A 22,549-nucleotide genomic window follows, 5' to 3' on the forward strand; every position below is an offset into this window, starting at 1 on the left:
CCACTGACCATAGCTCTTTTTCAGGAGACTGAAAAGATTTGGCATGGGTCCTCAGATCCTCAAAAGATTATACAGCTGCACCATCGAGAGCATCCTGACTGGTTGCATCACCGCCTGGTATGGCAACTGCCTGGCCTCCGACCGCAAGGCACTACAGAGCGTAGTGCGTACGGCCCAGTACATCACTGGGGCCAAGCTTCCTGCCATCCAGGACCTCTATACCAGGCGGTGTCAGAGGAAGGCCCTCAAAATTGTCAAAGACTCCAGCCACCCTAGTCATAGACTGTTCTCTCTGCTACCGCACGGCAAGTGGTACCGGAGTGCCAAGTCTAGGTCCAAAAGACTTCTCAACAGCTTCTACCCCCAAACCATAAGACTCCTGAACAGCTAATCATGGCTACCTGGACCCCCCACCCCCCACCCCATCTTTTTACGCTGCTGCTACTCTGTTAATTATTTATGCATAGTCACTTTAACTCTACCCACATGTACATATTACTTCAACTAGCCCCGCACATTGACTCTGCACCGGTACCCCCCTGTATGTATAGCCTCCCTACTGTTATTTTATTTTACTTCTGCTCTTTTTTTCTCAACACTTTGTTGTTGTTTTATTTTACTTTTTTATTAAAAATAAATGCACTGCTGGTTAAGGGCTGTAAGTAAGCATTTCACTGTAATGTCTGCACATGTTGTATTCGGCGCATGTGGCCAATAAAATTTGATTTGATTTGATTTTTGGCCTCTGACCGAAATTGACAGAGTGGGTACCACTTAAGCTCTGCTCAGAGTTTAACAGGTTGAACCCCTGGTCTAAAAATCATGTTTTAAAACCATAACAAAACACTCCAAACCAACTCATATTACATCAATCAACAATAAGTTTGGAGTGTTTTGGAGCGTTTTCTAACATGCTTTAGACACATTTTCATAATGCATTTTAATCAATGGAAATGTGACAACCAATTTTCTCTGTAATGAAACAACATAGTTTGGGGGATCAACTACAAGCACAGAAAGAGTGAAAATAAGGCACCATGTAAAAATGAACTTCTCCTTTAATTCTATGGTCATGCATGAGAGATGATCAAGAGGGATAAACCATAAACTATTGAATTGCATTATAGTGTGAATGAAAAACACACAATTGATTTTGTTTTGGTGTTGATAAATAGCAGCCAGACAGTGTGACAAGATAATCAGTGCGTTCAAAACAACTGGGAACTCGGGAAAATATGAGGTCAAATCATGACGTCAGTGATCTTCAAGGAGGAAAGTCGGAGCTCTAGAGGTCCGAGTTCCTGAGTTGGAAATCCGAGTTGGATGACCGTTCAAATCGATTTTTCCCAGTCGGAGCACGTTTTTCCCGAGTTCCCAGTTGTTTTGAATGCATTGTCGGAATTTTGAGATTTCAGAATTCTGAGTTCCCAGTTGTTTTGAACACGGCAACAGTAGACTGTTCACTGATGGAAGTGCTGCAAAATACATTACGTAAATGTTTCCACGACATGACAATGTAGGATACAGGGCGTGATTTAAATCCATGCAAATTAAGGAATAATCCCATTATGTTAATTTAACCCCGCCCTCTTTGCGTGCCCTCCGCCCCCCTCTTCACTACGGTCTGTAGTAGCCGTTGACGGCTCTTGTAGTGACGGAGCAATTCTCCTGTAATATTTTTTCTTTTGTTTTGTGGAAAAAGAAAAAGGAGTACAAGTAAGCCGCTTTACACACTTCAATCTCCAGTATCCCCGCTCTGGTTTTATAATATAAATCAATAACATAAATCAATTTGTAGTTGGAGCTAGCGAGCTAGGGACAGGGTAAACGTTACTTGCTAACACCAGCGTGAGCAATAAGCTAGTGAGCTAACGTGATTACATTATTCTGCCGTACAACCTCGAGACAAGTCGGGACAAGACCAGGTTAGTAGCTACATCTTGTATTTCCTGATGTAAAAAAATATTATCTAGCTATATTATAGTGGTTATGTAACGATGGCAACCGCAAGAGATGTGTGCTAATGAGGCGTCGGCTAACAGTCACTCGCTAGCGAGAATAGTGTTGGTTAGCTAGCTACGCCATTGGCTCAATTGCTGGCTGGTTTGGTTCATAACAGGACGAGTTGTAGGGAGACATATTATAGATGGCTAGGTTACTAATTTCGATACATCTCGGTTCGATAGTTATAAAATAATCTGGTTACACAACAGCCAAGTGTATTTTCACAACGTGGGTGAATGTTCAATGTTTCAACGCAAGTAACGTTAGCTAACTAGCTAACTTCATTGCTCACCGGTTTGTTCTAAAGCAGATGGGCCTACCCGCACCGCCATTTTGTTTTGTTATCTTAATAAAATAATTTGACAAATCGCCTAGTTCCTAGTATTTGTGCTGTATACAATCCTTATCGAATTTAAACTGAGTTATGATTGACTTACCCACTGTGATTCAAGGAGGAATGCAACTAAGTTCATTTCACAAACTGGATATGCATTACGAAACATCGCAGTTCCCCTCCCAATGTGAATATGGAGGCCGCATTAACTACCTAACTAGCTGTTCAGAGCTAACGTTGGCCACAGTCAATTCGATGTGTTAACAATCATTTTTGTTGAAGCGTATTCTTGGGCTGTGTGTTGGTTTGACCATTGCCTTTGAGTGTACTGTATTAGCTGTTATGATTCTGATGATGACAGGCTGTGTATGGCTGGTTCTGAACTCCTTTCTATGTTAGAAGGCCCTTTCCTGGTGTATTGTAGCGATGGCTTCCTTAGCTGCCCTGTTAATCCCCGCATAACATGCAGTTTGCCGGCCATCCCACGACCTAATTTTCTAATCTCATCGGGCTATTGAGGCACACAAGGTTTACTGCTATTCGGCAGTTTTTGGGACAATAGTATGACTTACAAGTGTATTTAAGTCAGTAAGGCAATCTTCACTTCATACAAACGTGCATTGAAAAAACCTTGATTTATCATGTGGTGTAGTTAGTGGTGGGTGCCTGCCTGTCTATAATATTGTTGCAGTCTTTTAAATGTGTCAAGTTATCTTGTCAGTTGCTCTTGTGGTTTGCAGTGCACTATTGAATTGCCCATCTAACATGACACTGTTTATGCTGTTTACTTGCCATGGATCATAACTGTGTCAAGGCTTGTCACTGCTCCTCCTCGCTTGATATAACTACATGAACTCACAATATAGTGATGCTGCCCATTTTCTGTCAAGATTGTCAAGAGCTCAACATTTCAGTTAAATATATGTGTATATACACACACATAGGACTGGGAATTGCCAGGGACCTCACAATACTTAGGTACCGATATGTATTGCGATTCTCAAGATTCTATATGTATTGCAATTCGATACTGTGATTTTATTGCATTTCGATGTTCCAAACATATTGCTCACCATATGTATTCTGCAGAGGGAGGAGAGAGCCATGAGAAAACAAGTTTTGATTAGTCGTGGATATAAATGTGCTGAAATAAATTGGCTCCCTATTTTAAAAAAAGATGGAGAACACGAATACTGGAGATTTGGTGCAGGTACAGCCAACTAGCGCAAAAATATTGTCAAAACGATACGATATATTGTAAAAAAAATAAATAAATAGATATCCTGATATTGTATAGATTTTACTGTATTTATTTTTTATTTTCCCCATCACTAATATAAAATATGCCATTTAACAGACGTTTGTTTCAAAAGCGACTATCAGTCATGCAAGCATACATTTTTTGTGTACGAGTGGTCCCGGAAATTCAACCCACCATCCTGGCATTGCAAGTGCCATGCTCTACCAACTGAGCTACAGAGGACCCCAGTTAAGCATCTGTTCATTTGATATTCATCAACTCATTGTGCAGTTGGCAATTTACCTCCATCTTGTAAAATGACATTGAGGGCAACATTTTCCTCAAACAAGATGGCACTGCCTACAAAGACAGATATTGATTTTGTAATGTTTGATGGGGTTTATACAGAACAAAACTATAAACGCAATATGTAAGTTGTTAGTCCCATGTTTAATGAGCTGAAATAAGATCCCTGACATTTTCCATGCGCACAAAAAGCTTTTCTCTCAATTTCTGTGCACAAAGTTGTTTACATCCCTGTTAGTGAGCATTTCTCCTTTGTCAAGATAATTCATCCACCTGACAGGTGTGGCATATCAATAAACTGATTAAACAGCATGATCATTACACAGGGGCACCTTGTGGTGGGGGACAATAAAAGGCCACTCCAAAATGTGCCACAGTTTTGAGGGAGTGTTCAACGTCTTTTAAGAGAATTTTGTAGTATGTCCAACTGGCCACACAACCGCGAGCCCAGGACCTTCACATCTGTCATCTTCACCTGCGTTATCGTCTGAGAAGTGGGGGTGGGTGGGGGGGTTGTGCTGAGGAATATTTATCTCATTTCATTTTAGTCATTTAGCAGACGCTCTTATCCAGAGCGACTTACAGTTAGTGCATACATTATTATTTTTTTCATACCCCCCCGTGGGAAACGAACCCACAACCTTGACGTTGCAAACACCATGCTCTACCAACTGAGCTACATCCCTGCTGGCCATTCCCTCCCCTACCCTAGACGACTCTGGGTCAATTGTGCGCCACCCATGGGTCTCCCGGTCGCAGCCGGCTACGACAGAGCCTGGATTCAAACCAGGATCTTTAATGGCACAGCTAGTGCCTTAGACCACTGCGCCACTCGGGAGTATCTCTGTAATAAAGCCATTTTGTGGGAAAAAACGAATTCTGATAGGCTGGGCCTGGCTCCCCAGTGGGTGGGTGGGTGGGCCTATGCCCTCCCAGGCCCACCCATAGCTGCGCCTCATGTGAAATCCATAGATTAGGACCTAATTTATTTATTTCAATTGACTGATTTCCTCCTATGAACTGTAACTCAGTAAAATCTTTGAAAGTTTTGAGTGTTGCGTTTTATATTTTTGTTCAGTATACATACACATAACAATTCTCTAGCTGTAACCAAATCTTTGAATTGGACAGATGTCAACCTAGTGGTGAGCAGTAAAATGGGCTCAACCCTGGTGTTGCCATGGAGTTAACCCCTCTCAAGGCAGACCTAGAAGAACTGAACATCATTTATAATGCATCACCATGGCAACTGTACCATGGATTGCATTATTCTCTCCTTACAGTATTTCCTGTGTTGACGTGTTCATGGCAATGTACTAGCTCTGCTCACACACACAGGTCTCTGTAATGCAATTGCCCTGTCCTGAGCACTGTCCTCCCCCTCTGTCTGCACTACAAACTTTGTCACGCACACACTGCAAACCAAATACTGGATATCTGGACTGGTTTTGTTTAGATACCTGTGTGAACTCAACACCACATTTACCTTCACGTACAGTGCTGCATACATGGTGTCAAATGTCTCCATCTCTTTCTCTCTCTCTCTTCCAGTCTCAGGGCTCACCATACTCAATGAGCGGACAGCGCAATGTCAGAGCGCTCTGGGCAAACTGCAAAGGGGAAGGATGGCAAATCGAAGTATGCATCTCTCAACCTGTTTGATACCTACAAAGGAAAGAGCCTTGAAGCACAAAAGCCTGTTGGTGAGTTTCTCGTTTCCATTGTCCAAGTATTGTGTGTGTGGATAGTGCAAAGCCTCCCTTTTTAAAAGTATAGCAATGTCAGGTGTTGACGTGAGGTGATTGGATCATCGTGTTCTGATCATAGTTGATTGGATTTGTTGATACAAGTTATAATAAACAAGTCATATTATGCAATAATTTTGTCAACATAAGATCTATGGGCCGACTTGGTTGTGTATGCACATCATGCACAAACTCCTGAGTGGCGCAGTGGTCTAAGGCACTGCATCGCAGTGCTAACTGTGCCACTAGAGATCCTGGTTCGAATCCAGGCTCTGTCGTAGCCGGCCGCGACCGGGAGACTCATGGGCGGCGCACAATTGACCCAGCGTCGTCCAGGGTAGGGGAGGGAATGGCCGGCAGGGATGTAGCTCAGTTGATAGAGCATGGCGTTTGCAACGCCAGGGTTGTGGGTTCGATTCCCACAGGGGGCCAGTATAAAAAAAAAAAAAATGATTCACTAACTGTAAGTCGCTCTGGATAAGAGCGTCTGCTAAATGACTAAAATGTAAAAATGTAGTCCACATTTTAGCACGTTGCATCAAATACATGCTTCACGAGAACTGGAGTTACTCATGTAAATCCTGTGTTGGCTTTGGCCCCATTACATATGAATGCCTACATAATTTTTCCCCCTTGATCACTTAAACTGATTCAAAGAAAACGGATTCTTGAGACATCTGTGGCATTGTGTTGTGTGACAACTGCACATTTTAGTGGCCTTTTATTGTTCCCAGCACAAGTTGCACCTGTGTAATGATCATGCTGTTTAACCCTAAGGTCGATGTCCACGCCCCTTGGAAATCGAATTAGCATAATGTAAAAAATCCCATAAATATCCATCCGTTTAAGCTAGAGATATATTTTTTGCGTTGGCTGCGTAACAATCCTCCACAACCGCCTATTAACATTTTTATGGCAGTATATATGGAGACAGTTTAGTGCCAAAAATAAGGGGTTAAATACATCAACAACAATAAAAAGTTTCTCATATATAGGACAGACACTTCAGAACAAATTTCTGTTTGATTTGTTTTGGGACTATCTGTTATTCCATGTAGTGAATCTGTTATTCAGTGCATTTGTATGGGCTAATAGCAGTTGGTCCAAAACATTTCTTTCATCAAATAATTGTTATATTTTTTTATACTTCAAGGGGTCTTAAAATTCAAAATCAAATAGCAAAATGATCCTTGGTATCACCTTAAAACAATTCCATATAAAGTGCATACGGAACGCATGCAGACCCCTTTACTTTTTTCACATTATGTTACGTTCCAGCCTTATTCTAAAATGTATTAAATTGTTTTTTCCCCCTCATCAATCTACACACAATACCCCATAATGGGAAAGCAAAAACAGTTATTTCGATTTTTTAGCACAAAAAAAAAAAAAAAAAAAAAAAAACATTACATTTACATAAGTATTCAGACCCTTTACTCAGTACTTTGTTGAAGCACCTTTGCAGCGATTACAGCCTAGAGTCTTCTTGGGTATGACGCTAGAAGCTTGGCACACCTGTATTTGGGGAGTTTCTCCCATTCTTCTCTGCAGATCCTCTCAAGCTCTGTCAGGTTGGATGGGGAGCGTCGGTGCACAGCTATTATCAGGTCTCTCCAGAGATGTTCGATTGGGTTCAAGTCCGGGCTCTGGCTGGGTCACTCAAGGACATTCAGAGACTTGTCCTGAAGCCACTCCTGCGTTATCTTGGCAGTGTGCTTAGGGTCGTTGTCCTGTTGGAAGGTGACCCTTCGCCCCAGTCTGAGGTCTGGAGCAGGTTTTCATCAAGGATCTCTCTGTACTTTGCGCCGTTCATCTATCCCTCGATCCTGTCTCCCAGTCCCTGCCACTGAAAAACATCCCCACAGCATGATGCTGCCACCACCATGCTTCACCGTAGGGATGGTGCCAGGTTTCCTCTAGACGTGACGCTTGGCATTCAGGCCAAAGAGTTCAATCTTGGTTTCATCAGACCAGATAATCTTATTTCTCATGGTCTGAGAGTCCTTTAGGTGCCTTTTGGCAAACTCCAAGCGGCTGTCATGTGCATTTTACTGAAGAGTGGCTTCCGTCTGGCCACTACCTTAAAGGCCTGATTTGGTGAAGTGCTGCAGAGATGGTTGTCCTTCTGGAAGGTTATCCCATCTCCACAGAGGAACTCTGGAGCTCTGTCAGAGTGACCATCAGGTTCTTGGTTACCTCCCTGACCAAGGCCCTTCTCCCCCGATTGCTCAATTTGGCCAGGCTCTAGGAAAAGTCTTAAGAATGATGGAAGGCCACTGTGTGCTTTTGGTAACCTTCCCCAGATCTGTGCCTCAACACAATCATGTCTCAGAGCTCTACGGACAATTCCTTCGACCTCATGGCTTGGGACCTTTATATAGACAGGTGTGCCTTTCCAAATAATGTTCAATCAATTGAATTTACCACAGGTGGACTCCAATCAAGTTGTAGAAACATCAAGGATGATCAATGAAAGCAGGATGCACCGGAGCTCAATTTCGAGTCTCATAGCAAAGGGTCTGAATACTTATGTAAATAAGGTATTTCTGTTTGTTTTATTATTATACATTTGCCAAAATTTTCTAACAACCTCTTTTCGCTTTGTCATTATGGGATATTGTGTGTAGATTGAGGAACATTTTGTATTTAATCAATTTTATAATAAGGCTGTAATGTAACAAAATGTGGAAAAGTCAAGGGGTCTGAATACTTTCTGAATGAACTGTAGCTTAGTAGAACCCCTCCCCCGGCTTAGACTCTTATGGGTTAATCAGTTTCTTGATATGCCACACCTGTCAGGTGGATGGATTATCTTGGCAAAGGAGAAATGCTCACTAACAGGGATGTAAACCAATTTTGTGCGTATGAAACATTTTCGGGATCTTTTTTTTCAGCTCATGAAACATGGGACCAACACTTTACATGTTGCGTTTATATTTTTGTTTAGGGTATTCTGTTATATAGTTAACAGTGATAAATTCAATTCAATATGTGTTGTATTGAGTAAAAGTGTGAATATCAGTAACCGTTTTTTGTGTAGCACATGCGCATAATGTTTAGAAAACGGGAACAAGGCCACTGAATTGTTCCCTTGTGGTATCGCGATGCTACTCGGGATCGTGATACTTGGCCTGGTATTGTATCGTTAGTAAAATGTTGATATCGTGACAACACTAATGTGTTGTGCAATTTTTGTGAAACCAGATGAGACACTTAGCCTATAGCTGTGTCCTCAGCTGGAATCTGCTGCCCTGTTGCACTGAAACATACCAAGCATTCAGAGTGTTATACATGACTGTGTCAGTAAAAGACAGAACTCCAATACATGGTGAGAAGCCATATAGAATATTGCATGGCATTGTTTTGCCTTGGGGCAGTCGATTGCACTGATTGCTAAAAGGTGTCTCTAGAATGATTTCATCATTTGATGAGTCTGAGGAAAAGGTTAACATTAGTTAACGGAATATTCCAAAATTCCTCCCTGAAAAGCAAAATTAGAGTGAATGGGAAGCGATTGACTAACCTTGTATCAACTGTGGTCGCTGGGTGCAGGCCCCGTGGTCTAGGCATATGCAAACTAAATTATAATGTAAAAAATGTTTTGTGTCACACACCTGTGCAGTGAAATTTGGTATTTTACAGGGTCAGCCAAAGTAGTACGGCACCCTTGGAGCAAATTAGGGTTAAGTGCCTTGCTCAAGGGCATATCGACAGATTTTTCACCTTGTCGGCTCGGGTATTTTAACCAGCGACCTTTGGGTTACTGGCCCAACACTCTAACCACTAGGCTACCTGCCGCCTTAACAGGGTTTAATTCCCGTGTCCTCCTTTCCCACTTAGCTCTCCCTCCTCCTAATACGCTACTTGACCAATAGTATGTGGACACCTGAACATCTCATTCCAAAGTCATGGGCATTAATATGGAGTTGGTCCCCCCTTTGCTGCTATAACATCCTCCACTCTTCTGGGAAGCCTTTCCACTAGATGTGGGAAAATTGCTGCTGGGACTTGCTTCCATTCAGCCACGAGTATTAGTGAGGTCGGGCACTGATGTTGGGTGATTAGGCCTGGCTCGCAGTCTACATTCCAATTCATCCCAAAGGTGTTCGATGGGGTTGAGGTCAGGGCTCTGTGCAGGCCAGTCAAGTTCTTCCACACCGATCTCGACAAACCATTTCTGTATGGACCTTGCGTTGTGCACGGGGGCACTGTCATGCTGAAACAGCAAAGGGCCTTCCCCAAACTGTTGCCACAAAGTTGGAAGCACAGAATCGTCTAGAATGTCATTGTATGCTGTAGCGTTAAGATTGCCCTTCACTGGAACTAAAGGGCCTCGCCCAAACCATGAAAAACAGCCCCAGACCATTATTCCTCCTCCACCAAACTTTACAGTTGGCACTATGTATTCAGGCAGGTAGCGTTCTCCTGGCATCCGCCAAACCCAGATTTGTCCGTCGGTCTGCCAGATGGTGAAGCGTGATTCATCACTCCAGAGAAAGCATTTCCACTGCTCCAGAGTCCAATGGCGGCGAGCTTTACACCACTCCAGATGACGCTTGGCATTGTGCATAATATGCCATTTAGCAGACGCTTTTATCCAAAGCGACTTACAGTCATGTGTGGATAAATTTTTACGTATGGGTGGTCCCGGGGATCGAACCCACTACCCTGGCGTTACAAGCGCCATGCTCTACCAATTGAGCTACAGAGGACCACGGTGATCTTAGGCTGCTCGGCCAATTAAACCCATTTTATGAAGCTCAAGACGAACAGTTCTTGTGCTGGCGGTGCTTCCAGAGGCAGTTTGGAACTTGGTAGTGAGTGGTGCAACCGAGGACAGACTATTTTTACGCGCTTCAGTACTCGGCGGTCCCGTTCTGTGAGCTTGTGTGGCTTACCACTTCGCTGCTGAGCCGTTGTTGCTCCTAGACATTTCCACTTCACAATAACAGCACTTACAGTTGAACGGGGCAACTCTAGCAGGGCAGAAATTTGACGAACTGACTTGTTGGAAAGGTGCCATCCTATGATGGTGCCACGTTGAAAGTCACTGAGCTCTTCAGTAAGGCCATTCTACTGCCAATGTTTGGCAATGGAGATTGCATGGCTGTGTGCTCGATTTTATACACCTGTCAGCAACGGGTGTGGCTGAAATAGCCGATTCCACTAATTTGAAGGGGTCTCCACATACTTTTGTACATACAGTGCATTCGGAAAGTATTTAGACCCCTTATTCTAAAATGGAGTATAACAAAATCCTCTTCGATCTACACACAATACCCCATAATGACAAAGTGAAAACAGTTTGTTAGACATTTTCAGATGTATTTAAAATAAAAATTAAATACCTTATTTACATAAGTATTCAGACCTTTTGCTACTCGAAATTAAGCTCAGGTGCATCCTGTTTCCATTGATCATCCTTGAGATGTTTCTACAACTTGATTGGAGTCCACCTGTTGACATGATTGTGTTGAGGCACAGATCTGCGGAAGGGTAGCAAAACATTTCTGCAGCTTTGAAGGTCCCCAAGAACACAGTGGCTTCCATCTTAAATTGAAGAAGTTTGGAATCACCAAAGCTGTGTTCGAATACCCATACTAACATACTGTATACTACATACTATATACTATTAGTTCATTTTAGTATACCGTAAACGAACGGTATCCTTTCAGTTGAGCATACTAGCACTTCGCCTGTCTACCGGAAGTTGATGCTGTTGCTATGCAACCTCTTGCTAGCTTGTTAGCATAACAAATTACTAGCTAGACATCTTACAATTTTGGGTGTGTTCGTAAATTCAATCTGGAGTACCAAAGTGCACTCACCTAAAGGACTCTGACCATGAGAACCAAGATTCTCTGGTCTGATGAAACCAAGATTAAACTCTTTGGCCTGAATGCCAAGCGTCATGTCTGGAGGAAACCTGGCAACATCCCTACGGTGAAGCATGGTGGTGGCAGCATCATTCTGTGTGGATGTTTTCCTGCGGCAGGGACTGGGAGACTAGTCAGGATTGAGGGAAAGATGACCGGAGCAAAGTACAGAAAGATCCTTGATGAAAACCTGCTCCAGAGCACTCAGGACATCAGACTGGGGTGAAGGTTCACCTTCCAACAGGACAACAACCCTAAGCACACAGCCAAGACAACGCAGGAGGGGCTTCGCAGGAGGGACCTCTGTAGCTCAATTGGTAGAGCATGGCGCTTGTAACGCCAGGGTAGTGTGTTCGATCCCCGGGACCACCCATACGTAAAAATGTATGCGCACATGACTAAGTCGCTTTGGATAAAAGCGTCTGCTAAATGGCATATTATTATTATTATTATTATTATTATAAGTCTCTGGATGTCCTTGAGTGGCCCAGCCAGAGCCCGGACTTGAGAGGATTTGCCGAGAAGAATGGTTGAAACTCCCCAAATACAGGTGTGCCAAGCTTGTAGCGTCATACCCAAGAAGACTCGAGGCTGTAAATGCTGCCAAAGATGCTAAAACAAAGTACTGAGTAAAGCGTCTGAATACTTATGTAAATGTGATATTTCAGTATTTTTTAAAAATTATTATAAATTTGCAAATTAATATTTGGTAGACTCACTTTTTATAGAGGGTGCCCCATGTAAAATGGCGGATGCCTTTCCAACGTTGCTTGAGCACAATACTTTTTTTCTACTGGCCTCGAGCAAATAAAAACTAAAATCTTCTATGCAGTTGAAGGCAACTGTTGTAACGCGTTTGCTACATATTAGGGATGGGCACGGTTATTTGAATATCCGAATGGACGTTAGTATTCTATTACTTGGGAGAGTATTCACAATTATTTTTTTGACATTGCTACATAGCCTACAAGAATACACCATTACATTTGACATTTTAATACGTTTTATGACAGTTTTTGTGAATGCGCCCCATAAAAAAGACTCACTGGTAGCCTACACGTGTAGCTTAATGTCAATGTCGGTAAATCAAAGCAGCGCTACAGTCAAAGGCTCCATGTGTAGCAAGTGAAGTGGGAGATTTCTAATCAATGCAAAATGGAATTAAAATTAGGGAATTAAGTTGGTTAAGTGAGGAGTAGGCTAGTGTTTCATATGAATGAAGTTGTTGTAGACATTGGACGGGGAGTGCAACAAAATATCCTCAATTAGCCTCGCTCCTTTAGCTAGCTAGCTGGCTAACTTGGCTAGCTAGCTAGCTGGCTAACTTGGCTAGCTAGCTAGCTTCTTTACAACAATTTGATGCAGTCAAGACAGGCACTACCAGATGGTATGATAGACACTTGTTGCTGCCATAGGTTTTCTAACTAGTGTTAGTCGGTTTTGTTACTTTCTCTCTCCCTCCATGTATAGACTGTCACACACACCAGCCCTTGCTCCTCTCTCGCCCCTCCCCCACATTCTGCTGAGTTGCGCGAGCAAGTCTCCATTAGAAGTTTCTATCCAAAAAAATTCCCTTTAAAACACATGTATTCCAACTATCCGGATATCCGAAAAAATATTGAGACGACATTCAAATACCGAAATCATTTCAAATGCCCATCCCTATTAATTAGAACCCAGCATATGTCAACTCTTGTTGTAACGCAATTCTCTGCAGTTCTTGCGGCGTCTTTATCGAATGCGTACATATTGTGTCGGCGATCACCACTGTCGTTCTCATGCCCCCCTCTCCCCTCCCATTGGTTCTCAGTGGTCTCAAGTTACTGTGGTCTTTCTGCTAATGACCTCGTCTCCCCCCTCTCTTCCTCCCCCTCATCAGTTCCCCCCCGCCATGGCCTGCAGTCTCTTGGTAAAGTTGCCTCCGCGCGGCGCATGCCACCCCCTGCCAGCCTGCCCAGTCTGAAGGCAGAGAACAAAGGCAACGATCCCAACGTCTCGCTCGTTCCCAAAGACGGCACAGGATGGGCAAGCAAGCAGGAACCAGCAGACCCAAAGAGGTGAGGAGGCCCCCTTGACATACTACCCATGAGGCGCTCTATAGATTTGAATATACTAAATCCTTCTCAGTTTCCGCTCTGTATACACTGATCTTTACTATGTTATGTGGTTGGGTATTATTGCCTCTTGTTTAAAGTATACACCTGCCCAGAACTTCAATTTAATCGATTTCTCATCAATGTTTATGATTTATCTGAATTAGGAGGATTCTCTGCAGTAAAAAAAATGAAAAAGAATTGACTAGCACATCTGTGATTTGAATGCACAGATGCTACCTTATCTCAAGAAATGGTAGCAATAATTCTGTGGAACATCGCTAATAGGCCCCTACTAGCTCGGTAATTGGCAGAATTGTCTCTGTCTGTCTGACTGGCGCGTCTGACACTTACCCATCTGGTGTTTCTCTTTTTTTCTCTCCTCTCTCTTTCTCTCCTCTCTCTTTCTCCCTCTTTCTCTCTCTCTCCGTCTCTCAGTACCGATGTATTATCAGCACCGCAGCTGGAGTCGCAGCAGCCTGTGGTTTCACAGACGCCTGCACCGATCCGCCCGAGAACCCCGCCAGCTCCAGAGGTACACGCACCAATTCGATGCCAATGTAAACTGAAACACAAAATGGTTCTATAATGCTATGGTGCTTAATGTTGTGCTGTTTTGTGTGTCTCTCAGGTTCTGCCTCCGGTTGCGGCCACGGTTTCAGCCCAGGCCGCAGGGGCAAGGTCCTGGGCTCAGGCCAGTGTTACACATGGAGCACAAGGAGATGGTGAGTACCTGACTTCTTTACATCTGCCTGTCACTTCTCTCTCCCTTCATATGGGTATTTTGCAGCGGACTTGACTGCCGCATCAATGGCCTAACTAACTCCATTTGGACATTTGACATTGAGTAACCCCTCTCTCTCGCACCATACAGGTGGAAAGGGATCAAACCAACGGTCGCCATTCTCTCGCGAGGAATTTCCCACCCTGCAGGCGGCTGGCGACCAGGACAAAGCTGGCAGGGAACAGGGCACTGCAGATCAGTTGTATGGGCCCGGACCAAGCCTCCGCCCCCCGAGTGAGTAACGCTAACGCTCATCTCTGTATAGTTTATTATAGACCACACGTACAGTGAAGAGGGCTGCTGACAGAACAGAAGAAGCAGTGGTCAGAGCAAGTGCTTATTTTAACAACAACTATGGTTGCAAAATTCCGGTAACTGTCCTAAAATTCCCACATTTTCCAGAAGTCCCAGTTGTAGGATTGCCAGTTGGAGGATTTACCTCCCTGCTTATTCACGACTGATACTGAGAATCCTCCAACTGGGATAAAAAAAAAAAGGAATTCTGGCAACGTTTCTATAACTAGGACATCAGCTAAGGCATGTTTATATTGCATGTCTAGTATTTATTCCTGAATACAAACGCTGGTGTAAGTGGCTCCTATTCCCTCAATTTTTTACCTATTTTCCTTGTTTTCCCTTTCTCTCCCCAGACATGACGAGCTGGCGGGACGGTGGGGGCCGTGCCCTGGTGCCCACCGGAGAGGGGGTCGAAGAGGGTGGCCCGGGCGGGGCGCTGGCAATGGAGGGGGCGGCCGGTGGTGGCCAGGCAGGCCCCCCTCCTCTCCAGCAGCAGCAGAACCTCCAGTCCCATGGGCCGCCTAGGAACCCCCCTGCCGGCAGCCCTGGCTTGCCCCAGCCCCCCATGGGCCCCGGGTTTCCCCAGTACAGAGGGATTATGCCTCCATTCGTAAGTCTACTCCTGAGCTGTGTTCGAATACTCATACTAACCATACTATTTGTGTAGGAAATTGAGTATATACAGTGAGGGGAAAAAAGTATTTGATCCCCTGCTGATTTTGTACGTTTGCCCACTGACAAAGACATGATCAGTCTATAATTTTAATGTTAGGTTTATTTTAACAGTGAGAGACAGAATAACAACAAAAAAATCCAGAAAAACGCATGTCAAAAATGTTATAAATTGATTTGCATTTTAATGAGGGAAATAAGTATTTGACCCCTCTGCAAAACATGACTTAGTACTTGGTGCAAACCCTTGTTGGCAATCACAGAGGTCAGATGTTTCTTGTAGTTGGCTACCAGATTTGCACACATCTCAGGAGGGATTTTGTTCCACTCCTCTTTGCAGATCTTCTTTGGCAACTCGAACCTTCAGCTCCCTCCACAGATTTTCTATGGGATTAAGGTCTGGAGACTGGCTAGGCCACTCCCGAACCTTAATGTGCTTCTTCTTGAGCCACTCCTTTGTTGCCTTGGCTGTGTGTTTTGGGTCATTGTCATGCTGGAATACCCATCCACGACCCATTTTCAATGCCCTGGCTGAGGGAAGGAAGTTCTCACTCAAGATTTGACGGTACATGTCCCCGTCCATCGTCCCTTTGATGCGGTAAAGTTGTCCTGTCCCCTTAGCAGAAAAACACCCCAAAGCATAATGTTTCCACCTCCATTTTTGACGGTGGGGATGGTGTTCTTGGGGTCAAAGGCAGCATTCCTCCTCCTCCAAACATGGCGAGTTGAGTTGATGGCAAAGAGCTCGAATTTGGTCTCATCTGACCACAACACTTTCACCCAGTTCTCCTCTGAATCATTCAGATGTTAATTGGCAAACTTCAGACAGGCCTGTATATGTGCTTTCTTAAACAGGGGGACCTTGCGGGCGCTGCAGGATTTCAATCCTTCATTGCGTAGTGTGTTACCAATTGTTTTCTTGGTGACTATGGTCACAGCTGCCTTGAGATCATTGACAAGATCTTTCCGTGTAGTTCTGGGCTGATTCCTCACCGTTCTCATGATCATTGCAACTCCACAAGGTGAGATCTTGCATGGAGCTCCAGGCCGAGGGAGATTGACAGTTATTTTGTGTTGCCTTGTGTAGGTCTACAATCTTGTCCCTGACATCCTTGGAGAGCTCTTTGGTCTTGGCCATGGTGGAGAGTTTGGAATCTGATTGATTGATTGCTTCTGTGGACAGGTGTCTTTTATACAGGTAACAAGCTGAGATTAGGAGCACTCCCTTTAAGAGTGTGCTCCTAATCTCAGCTCGTTACCTGTATAAAAGACACCTGGGAGCCAGAAATCTTTCTGATTGAGAGGGGGTCAAATACTTATTTCCCTCATTAAAATGCAAATCAATTTATAACATTTTTGACATGTGTTTTTCTGGATTTTGTTGTTGTTATTCTGTCTCTCACTGTTCAAATAAACTTACCATTCAAATTGTAGACTGATAATTTCTTTGTCAGTGGGCAAACGTACAAAATCAGCAGGGGATCAAATACTTTATTCCCTCACTGTAGTATGCTTATTGGTCATAGTATGGATATAGTTAGTATGCCAAAAGTTCCCAGATGTCGTACTACATTCGCCAAAATACGTAGTATACAAGCAGTGGACACTATTTCCATGCTTTTAGGGCCCATAATGCAATTATTTAGAAAATGGGTGTGGCTTCACAACGTTTTCAGATTTGAAGAAAATGGCGGAAAATATGCAGCCGAAGTCCGAGAGCGGATACAAATTCATTGCTTTAACTAATTATGACAAATGTTAAGAAAATGTAATAATGTGATGACTTTTCAAATAAGTTACCTGACACGTTATGTTGGTTGACAATTTGTTAGCTACGCATAGCATATCATTACAGCATTATGTACCGGTATGTTGGCTAGCTACCTAACATTAGTTGGCTTTCTAATACATCGGAATTGCCAGTATATTAACTACAGTGGGGAAAAAAAGTATTTAGTCAGCCACCAATTGTGCAAGTTCTCCCACTTAAAAAGATGAGAGAGGCCTGTAATTTTCATCATAGGTACACGTCAACTATGACAGACAAAATGAGAAAAAGAAATCCAGAAAATCACATTGTAGGATTTTTTATGAATTTATTTGCAAATTATGGTGGAAAATAAGTATTTGGTCACCTACAAACAAGCAAGATTTCTGGCTCTCACAGACCTGTAACTTCTTCTTTACGAGGCTCCTCTGTCCTCCACTCATTACCTGTATTAATGGCACCTGTTTGAACTTGTTATCAGTATAAAAGACACCTGTCCACAACCTCAAACAGTCACACTCCAAACTCCACTATGGCCAAGACCAAAGTGCTGTCAAAGGACACCAGAAACAAAATTGTAGACCTGCACCAGGCTGGGAAGACTGAATCTGCAATAGGTAAGCAGCTTGGTTTGAAGAAATCAACTGTGGGAGCAATTATTAGGAAATGGAAGACATACAAGACCACTGATAATCTCCCTCGATCTGGGGCTCCACGCAAGATCTCACCCCGTGGGGTCAAAATGATCACAAGAACGGTGAGCAAAAATCCCAGAACCACACGGGGGGACCTAGTGAATGACCTGCAGAGAGCTGGGACCAAAGTAACAAAGCCTACCATCAGTAACACACTACGCCGCCAGGGACTCATATCCTGCAGTGCTAGACGTATCCCCCTGCTTAAGCCAGTATATGTCCAGGCCCGTCTGAAGTTTGCTAGAGTGCATTTGGATGATCAAGAAGAGGATTGGGAGAATGTCATATGGTCAGATGAAACCAAAATAGAACTTTTTGGTAAAAACGCAACTCGTCGTGTTTGGAGGACAAAGAATGCTGAGTTGCATCCAAAGAACACCACACCTACTGTGAAGCATGGGGGTGGAAACATCATGCTTTGGGGCTGTTTTTCTGCAAAGGGACCAGGACGACTGATCCGTGTAAAGGAAAGAATGAATGGGGCCATGTATCGTGAGATTTTGAGTGAAAACCTCCTTCCATCAGCAACTGCATTGAAGATGAAACGTGGCTGGGTCTTTCAGCATGACAATGATCCCAAACACACCACCCGGGCAACGAAGGAGTGGCTTCATAAGAAGCATTTCAAGGTCCTGGAGTGGCCTAGCCAGTCTCCAGATCTCAACCCCATAGAAAATCTTTGGAAGGAGTTGAAAGTCCGTGTTGCCCAGCGACAGCCCCAAAACATCACTGCTCTAGAGGAGATCTGCATGGAGGAATGGGCCAAAATACTTGCAACAGTGTGTGAAAACCTTGTGAAGACTTACAGAAAACGTTTGACCTGTGTCATTGCCAACAAAGGGTATATAACAAAGTATTGAGAAACTTTTGTTATTGACCAAATACTTATTTTCCACCATAATTTGCTAATAAATTCATAAAAAATCTTACAATGTGATTTTCTGGAATTTTTTTTCTCATTTTGTCTGTCATAGTTGACGTGTACCTATGATGAAAATTACAGGCCTCTCTCATCTTTTTAAGTGGGAGAACTTGCACAATTGGTGGCTGACTAAATACTTTTTTCCCCCACTGTATATGCTATCTAACTAACTACCCAACGTTTATTGACTTGCTTATTCTTAGTTTAGGTAAGTGGTATAGTCGTTCTCGTTCTCAATGGACATTCGGGTGGATTCGTAAATTCGCTCTGGCTATCTACTCCGATTTCAGAGCACTCTCGTCTGACGTGTACCCGTGCCAGAGCACAGATTAACTGATTAATTTACGAACGCTCAACACCAGTTGAAAATGGCCAGTGTCAATAAACGTCTGCAAAAAAGCATGATTAAATTTATGGCTGGTGTCAATAAACGTCGGCAAAAAAGCGTGATTAAATTGTTGCCAGCAGCACAGTTACAGTCACCAACGCTCTGGATAACATGAAGACAGCCTAACCAGCTCTGCTAGGGGGAGTGAAATGGTCAGAGTGAGGGGCGAGTAAAATGGTCAGAGTGAGGTGTTCTCTCATTTGTGTCTGGAAGTAGCTAGCAAGTTAGCCAGTTAGCTTGGGCGCTTGACTGCCGTTAAGTCAGAATGCTCTGATCAACCCTACTCCTTGGCCAGAGCGTCCAGTGTGCGCTCTGAACGCTCCGAGAGTTAAATGCTCTGAATTTACGAACGGACAATCTGACAACTCTCTGAATTTACGAATGCCCAGAGCGCACTCTGACACTCCAGATTGAATTTAATAACACACCCGAAGTCGTGAAATGTCTAGCTAGTAATTTGTAATGCTAACAAGCTAGCAAGAGATTGCATAGCAACAGCATCAACTTCCGGTAGACAGGCGAAGTGCTAGTATGCTCAACTGAAAGGATACCGTTCGTTTACAGTATACTAAAATGAACTAATAGTAGATAGTATGTAGTATACAGTATGTTAGTATGGGTATTCGAACACAGCTCTGGTGTAATCTCTGCATGTTTGCTCACAGCTATATCTATTATAGCTACAGTGCATTCAGAAAGTATTCAGACCATTAACTTTTTCCACATTTTGTTACATTACAGCCTTATTCTAAAATAGATTAAATTGTTTTTTGTACACACAATACTCCATAATGACGAAGCAAAAACATTTTTTTTGAAATTATTGCAAATTTATAAATAAATAAAACTGAAATATAAAGTTTACATAAGTATTCAGACCCTTTAGTCAGTACTTTGTTGAAGCACCTTTGGCAGCGATTACAGCCTCGAGTCTTCTTGGGTATGACGCTCGAATGCACTGTATGTTTCCATCCATTTGTCAAAGATTTTCAAGTGACTAGACAAACTGTGGCACAGAAACGGTCTTAGAACATCTCACTGTTAGAGGTGTACACACAGGTGGGCTCTCAGCCTGTTAGCAACCGGTGTAGCAGCAGTGTACTGTCAATCTCTGCATTTGTGCATCTCAGGGTCTCTAAATCTCTTCTATCCTCTCTCTCTTTCTGTGTCTCTCTCTGTCTCAGATGTACCCTCCTTACCTGCCCTTCCCGCCTCCCTATGGCCCCCAGGGGCCCTACAGGTATCCCCCGCCTGGTGAGGCCCCTCCCAGGTTTCGCCAGCAGGGTCAGGACGGTCGCGGGCGTCCCCAGGGCGGTCCCCGTGGTGGGGGAGGAGAGATGGTGAAGAGACCCTCAATCCTGAAGCAGGACGACCTGAAGGAGCTAGATGAACTTGACCACCAGGACGGAGACGAGGGCTGGGCAGGTGAGAGAGAGGAGACGTCAGGACTCATGAACACTTATAACTATTGGTAGAGTATACTGTTCAGAGAGCAGTGGCAAGTGTAAAAATGAATAATAGAGACATGTACACTGTTAAATTGATATGAGAACATTCCTAAAACAACATGCGAAAATTATGACTGGATAGCCTGAAAGTATTACAAGGAAGCCAGCCAGCTTCATTATTTTCAATCCGAGATACATTCATTCTCTATCATATCAATTGTATGATGCTGATATGGTGGGAGTTTGCTAATACGTGGAGAAACAAAGTGAGTATCACATTTGACTGCATCATCTCATGGATCCAGTAGTGCTGCGCGTGGGGGAGGGGAGACATATCAGGTTTATCCAAGTGGGGGAGGGAGAGATGAGAAGGATGCATTGTTTCAAGTCTCCCTCGTGTGTGTGTGTGTGTGTGTGTGTGTGTGTGTGACTGTGTATAATGGTCGAGGATGGCAACGGTACAAATGCGTTCCACATGTCCATTGCGCTTCCTCTCTGAACCGTTGGGTCTGTCAAATAAGGGGCACACGAGGAGATCGACTACTCGGCCAAGTTGAAGTTCAGCGATGATGAAGGAGAAGAAGAGGGGGATGAGGAGAGGAACGAGAGACCCGAGAGGAGTGAAAGAAGCGAGAGCAAGAACGGCTCACGGTATGTCCCACAGTACCTGCCCAACATAACAGATTGACATGGTGTGGAAAATACAGTTTAAACGTTTAAATATTTTTGTACTGTGCTGTGCTAGCAATCCTCCTCCTTTGTGCCATGAAGACCGATACACCCACATAAATTGTTTCTGAATTAATGAATGACGGAGCCAGAAAATAACAAATTCATGAAATGGTTGTTGCATGTGGGATTGCTTTTGACGTTACACACGTGTCTCTTATTTCCTTCCCCAGGGAGATACAGAGGTCTCAGGAAGGTCCCCCTCAGGTGGTCCAGCGCTCCCGAGCCTCTGACAGCGGAGGGGACAGGGACACCCGCCGCACCCCTCCCTCCAACGCTGACCACGACGGCCCCCCACCCCCCTCCAGCAAGCCAGGATGGGCCGAGGAGGGGGGCAACAGCGGCTGGGGGGGCCAAGGCGCCCATGCCACCTACCAGGTACGACCCTCGGCAAGGGCTAGACTAGTGGACGTTCAGAGGCAGCTTAGGGCTAATATGCAAGTGAACAGTGACCATTTTATTGTAAAAGCAGGATTGCTTTGAGGACATGGATATTAGTGTATTTAGCGTAATGGGTAACTAGATTCGTCTGGCTAACTGTAACCTGTGGCTGCCTGTACACTACAGGGACGTAGGTCTGGACTGGGTGGCCCCCGGGAGCAGCCCTCCCCCCCACCAGGGTCTCTCCTCCACCAGGGACAGGGGCCTTACTCCTACTACCGACAGGTATCTGCCTACCTGGGGAGAGAGAGGGCCTCGTGTTTATATTTTATATATATATATATATATATATATATATATATATATATATATATATATATATATATATATATGAGAGAGTGTGTGTAGAAAACATTAGGAACACCTGCTCTTTCCATGACCGACTGGGTGAATGCAGGTGAAAGCGATGATCCCTTATTGATGTCACTTGTTAAATCCACTTCAATCAGTGAGTGCATTCAGAAAGTATTCAGACACCTGACTTTTTCCACATTTTGTTACGTTACAGCCTTATTTAAATTGTTTTTTCCCCTCATCAATCTACACACAATACCCCATAATGACAAAGCAAAAACAGATTTTTAGAAATGTTTGCTAATGTATTACAAATAAAAAAACTGATGACATTTACATAAGTATTCAGACCCTTTACTAAGTACTTTGTTGAAGCACCTTTGGCAGCGATTACAGCCTAGAGTCTTCTTGGGGATGACTCTTCAAGCTTGGCACACCTGTATTTGGGGAGTTTCTCCCATTCTTCTCTGCAGCTCCTCTCAAGCTCTGTCAGGTTGGATGGGGAGCGTCGCT

The 22,549-nt window shown here is 43.8% G+C and overlaps 1 protein-coding gene across 3 annotated transcripts in view; it reads left to right on the forward strand.

The window, feature by feature from the left end:
* Positions 1-1,616: 1,616 nt before the first annotated feature.
* LOC311132645 (protein PRRC2A-like) overlaps positions 1,617-22,549 on the forward strand; it is a 42,234-nt gene continuing 21,301 nt past the window's right edge. Inside the window, exons 1-11 of one of the 3 annotated variants that reach the window (XM_084165905.1) lie at positions 1,617-1,925; positions 5,436-5,587; positions 13,385-13,562; positions 14,037-14,133; positions 14,230-14,323; positions 14,473-14,616; positions 15,033-15,289; positions 20,309-20,549; positions 21,094-21,223; positions 21,475-21,679; positions 21,869-21,967. In XM_084165905.1, the coding sequence (XP_084022031.1) occupies positions 5,473-5,587; positions 13,385-13,562; positions 14,037-14,133; positions 14,230-14,323; positions 14,473-14,616; positions 15,033-15,289; positions 20,309-20,549; positions 21,094-21,223; positions 21,475-21,679; positions 21,869-21,967 (1,560 nt within the window). In that variant the 5' untranslated portion in view covers positions 1,617-1,925; positions 5,436-5,472. The remainder of the gene's footprint in view (positions 1,926-5,435; positions 5,588-13,384; positions 13,563-14,036; positions 14,134-14,229; positions 14,324-14,472; positions 14,617-15,032; positions 15,290-20,308; positions 20,550-21,093; positions 21,224-21,474; positions 21,680-21,868; positions 21,968-22,549) is intronic. The other 2 variants (XM_084165906.1, XM_084165907.1) reach the window with 2 other exon arrangements.

The sequence above is a fragment of the Coregonus lavaretus genome (genome assembly GCF_964263955.1).
Source record: "Coregonus lavaretus genome assembly, chromosome: 7".
In the NCBI taxonomy this organism is placed as follows: Eukaryota; Metazoa; Chordata; class Actinopteri; order Salmoniformes; family Salmonidae; genus Coregonus; species Coregonus lavaretus.